At 46.3% G+C, this 2,315-nt stretch overlaps 1 protein-coding gene across 1 annotated transcript in view; it reads left to right on the top strand.

Moving 5' to 3' along the window:
• Positions 1 to 2,315, top strand: part of LOC101845088 (unconventional myosin-XVIIIa) — a gene marked incomplete in the record, with an annotated part of 129,989 nt that overhangs the window by 104,782 nt on the left and 22,892 nt on the right. Inside the window, 1 exon segment of the mRNA XM_013081466.2 lies at positions 2,171 to 2,290. Within this exon segment, the coding sequence (XP_012936920.1) occupies positions 2,171 to 2,290 (120 nt within the window).

The following is a 2,315-nucleotide window of genomic DNA, read 5'->3' as shown; positions in this document are numbered from 1 at the left end:
TGTGTGTGTGTGTGTGTGTGTGTCAGATGTATGTGAGAGAGAAAGAGAAAGAGAGAGAGATAGGTGCATGTATTTATGTGTGCATGTGTATGTCTCAGATACGTACATGTATATGTGTGTTCTGTGTGTATGTGTCAGATACGTACATGTATATGTGTGTGCACGTGTGTGTGTGCACGTGTGTGTGTGTATGTTTCAGATGCGTACATGTATATGTGTGCACGTACGTATGTGTCCCAAGAGTACGCCAAGTGTTTGAGACAGTGCGGGGCCGTTGTGTGATGCGCTCCGTGTCAACGTTAAGGACTTTCTCACTGGCGTTGTTGAAGGCGCCATGGCCAGTCTGTTTACTCCTCTGTCTCTGTCCTGATTTGTCGTGTTTTGAGTCGTGTGTTTTCTCTTGGTCTTCCGGATCTGTTGTTTTGCTTTGCGGTTTTTTTTTCTGTTTTGTTTTTTTAATTACTGTTTATTGGGATCCCTGGCAATTTTATTTTGTTTCCGTAAATCGCGCCTCCCACTCTGAGCTAAACCCATTTGTCTATCATTGCACTTTTTGAATTTCTTGTCGGAGTAATGTGGTGCAAATTTGGCTAGTGTGAAGTTTTCGCCTTTGGAATGCCCTTTTTATTTTGTTTTGGAGGAGGCGTAAAACCCATGTCTGTGTGTCTGGAACGGCTTTTAATGTAACGTCAGTCTTACGCGAGATATTATTCTGTTATCCTTCACGCGGTTACTGTAAGAAACATTGGACGTTGGTGTGTAAATGTGTAGAAGAAATAAATGTGCATGTGGAACAAAGTCGTGTAAGACTCAGGATAACAACAACATTCGTATAGCGTGTGTTTTGTGAGCCTGTGTGTGTTCAGGCCTGTGGTTTGTTAAACGCTGTCGGCCTGTGGAGGTGCATGTAGTTAGGATGCCGGCCTTTCTCTCAACCGTGTCCCATTCGGTGCGCACTCTGGACGTAAGTGTGTGTGTGGCGTGTGTTTGTTAAACGCAAGTATGACGTACGAGTAAGTGATGTGACGTGTATGATGGGATAAGTTTTGGGCCCGAATGTTTTATATGAATGTCTGGCATGAATGTTCGATGCATACCATACCTAACCACACCACACCGTAACGCACCACACCACACCACACCACACCACCCTACACCACACCACCCCACAATTTACCAGACCACACCACACCATACCATACCACAACTTACCATACCACACCATACCATATCACAACTTGCAATGCCACAATACAACACACCACACCATACTATACCATACCACAACTTACCACCCCACACTATACCATATCACAAATTGAAATGCCACACCACACCACACCACACTACACATACTACTTTCCATACCACACCATACTATGTCATGCTCTACTGTATCATAGCGCACCATACCACTCCAGGGGGCTCCAGTGGCCTTGAGGTTAAGGTATTCGCCTCTCAATCAATAGGTCCCGGGTTCGAATTCGAATAGCGACGGGAAAATTTTCTTCTCTAAAAATTGTCTCCTTTCTCACCCTTTCCTGCTCTCTAACAATATTCTGTCGTCTGCTTCCGTCTCCACTTTCTGCCCCCACCCCCAACCTCCTTTGCCCCCTCCTCTGGGCTACTGGCTTTTTCTGCAGCCTTACTACTGCTACTACTTGGCTCTTTACTGCTGCCTTTCAGCCACACCCTTGATCTTATGGTCGGAAAGGTATACACCTAGCTTTCTCGGAGGTCCTGTGTGTAAGTTGCGCTCATTAAGGATCCCTTAGTGGTCCAAAATCGATAAGAGTAGGGTTCGGCCGCCACCTGAGCAAAATTCAAAATTTCCCACCAACTGAAAATGTTTAATGTGTCCCGCTCGGTCATATGACTTATGCAGTTGCGAGCGCCGTAAAACACTTACCAAAAAAAAAATTATACCACACCATACATATTATTATAGCACACAACACCGCACCATACAATACCATATACCACACCATGGCATACCATAGCATACAACACCACACCACACCCCACCACCCACCACACCACACCACACCACACCACACCGCACCATACCACACCATATCATATGATAGCATACAGCACCATGTCCCACCATACCAGCCCAGATATTTGACTCAAACTCAAACCCACCACATTATTATATTGTTTTCCCCAGCTGGCCGAGGTGACGGCGGACTTGGCCGAAGAGAACACGACGTCCAACGAGGCGGCCGAGCTGTTGGAGGCGGAAACTGCCGAGCGTCTCCGACTGGAGAAAGAGTTAAGGGACTTGCAGGTGAGGAGTGAGGGCTTGTGTGTGT

The sequence above is a fragment of the Aplysia californica genome, unplaced genomic scaffold (assembly GCF_000002075.1).
Source record: "Aplysia californica isolate F4 #8 unplaced genomic scaffold, AplCal3.0 scaffold00132, whole genome shotgun sequence".
Classification (NCBI taxonomy): Eukaryota; Metazoa; Mollusca; class Gastropoda; order Aplysiida; family Aplysiidae; genus Aplysia; species Aplysia californica.
This window is presented reverse-complemented; position numbering and strand designations above follow the sequence as displayed.